This window comes from Terrapene carolina, unplaced genomic scaffold, assembly GCF_002925995.2.
Source record: "Terrapene carolina triunguis isolate 2854851 unplaced genomic scaffold, T_m_triunguis-2.0 Scaffold236, whole genome shotgun sequence".
NCBI lineage: Eukaryota > Metazoa > Chordata > Testudines > Emydidae > Terrapene > Terrapene triunguis.
This window is the reverse complement of record NW_020664587.1, coordinates 16,466,487-16,468,276: the sequence shown is the minus strand read 5'-3', so window position 1 is coordinate 16,468,276 and position 1,790 is coordinate 16,466,487. Positions and strand designations below refer to the sequence as shown.

At 46.5% G+C, this 1,790-nt stretch overlaps 1 protein-coding gene across 2 annotated transcripts; it reads left to right on the top strand.

Moving 5' to 3' along the window:
• The first annotated feature begins 92 nt into the window (after positions 1–92).
• Positions 93–1,526, top strand: LSM10 (LSM10, U7 small nuclear RNA associated). Of its 2 annotated transcripts, none has more exons than XM_026657154.1 (2): positions 93–131; positions 696–1,526. In XM_026657154.1, exon 2 carries the CDS (start codon positions 713–715, stop codon positions 1,082–1,084), a length of 372 nt encoding a protein of 123 aa, XP_026512939.1. In that variant the 5' UTR covers positions 93–131; positions 696–712; the 3' UTR covers positions 1,085–1,526. The 2 variants fall into 2 exon arrangements, with proteins under 2 accessions (XP_026512939.1, XP_026512940.1); XM_026657155.1 differs by lacking the exon at positions 93–131 and adding an exon at positions 150–168.
• Positions 1,527–1,790: the final 264 nt, after the last annotated feature.

Here is a 1,790-nt window from a genome sequence, read left to right as displayed (position 1 = left end):
TGGCACCTTAGAGACTAACAAATTTATTAGAGCATAAGCTTTCGTGGGCTACAACCCACTTCTTCGGATGCATATAGAGTGAAACATATATTGAGGAGATATATATACACACATACAGAGAGCATGAACAGGTGGGAGTTGTCTTACCAACTCTGAGAGGCCAATTAAGTAAGAGAAAAAAAACTTTTGAAGTGATAATCAAGATAGCCAAGTACAAACAGTTTGATAAGAAGCAAGTGTGACCTTGCTGCCTTCTGAAGTGTACAGATCCCCCCACAATAGGCACTGAATTCCCCATTATTGACTTGTCTCAGCAGAGTGGCTAAGGAGTGAATGGGACAGAGACAATCCCCTTTGTCCTTTAGAGGGCAGAAGTAAGGCAGGTTAACAGAGGGTGGTGTATGTCTGAAGCCTCTGCTAATGTCCATGATGTGCCTGTTACAGAGAGAACTTTGGAGACTGATTCTTGTTGCTTGGCCAGCCCCATATACCAGTGCTAAGTTCATCTTGAAAGCTTTAGCAATGTAAATATTTGTTATATAATGTGTTCCCTATAAACTGTCCCAAACTTTGCAGAACTCAGTCCTAGCGGAGGCAGAGGGCAGTCGGAGGTAGCAGCAGGACCTGTTAGAGAGCGTTAACATGGGGTGAATTCACAAGTGTTACACAGGCTTCTCTTGCTTTTTCCCTTGTAGTTGGGTAGCGCTGTACAATGGAAATCAGCCACTCTGTCAAAGAGCGCACCATTGCTGAGAACAGCCTGGTCATCCTACTCCAAGGTATCCACGGCTATGTCACCACAGTCGATCTCCGCGACGAGAGCACAGCGCTGGGCCGCATCACCAATGTGGATGCCTTCATGAACATTCGCCTGGCTGAGGTGACCTTCACAGACAGACAGGGCAGAGTCTCCCAGCTGGATGACCTGTTTGTGACGGGCAGGAATGTCCGCTATGTCCATATCCCTGACGAAGTGGATATCAAGGCCACAGTGGAGAAGCAGCTGCAGCTGATCCACAAGGTGCGCTACTTTGGAGGCCGAGACAAAGGGAGAAAGGAATTCCCTACAGCGAGACACAAATAAACTCTCCTGGGCATTGCCCAGAATCCCCAGGGGGCTCTAACGTGAAACGATAGCTCTCAGCTCCCTTATAACACCGCCCCCCCCCCCCCAACTTCTGTACTGGAAATCTTCCCGTCTCTGTTGTTACCATTTTAGAGACGAGAACAAACATGTCTCATCCTGAAAGATCCCCTGGGCTTCTCTTTCAAATCCCTCCTCTGTTTGTTTGTTACGGGGATTTGGTTTTGGTTTCTTTGGGCAGCTTCCTGACATTGGTGTTTTGGGGGGGGGGGGGGCGGGATGCAGACAAGGGATCATCCATAGGGGTTTATTTTTAATTTTTTTAAGGCCTCTGTGAGACTATCTGGTGTGTTTCTTGCTGGTCTGGCAGGTTTTAGACTCCGTCTCATTCTTAGGTTGTTCAATAAACTTTTTTCAAATAAAACCTGTTTCCAGAAACGAACAAGCTGCTTCTGTGTTATCATTAAGTCTTTCCAGTGCCTTTTGCAAACTCCATTGACCTGCTAGCTTGGGCCATCACTTTATTTTTATTCTTTGATCAATGGCTGATGGATTATTTCTCTTATCTCATTAATCTTTGCTCACCGGCTCAGACCTGAGAATTCACTACCTTCTCTCCATTAGGAAGTTAGAACCAGAAGGATCCTTCTGAATGGGAAAGCAAGATGGAAATCTCAGCCCATGAGACAGGCCAGAGGGCCAGCTA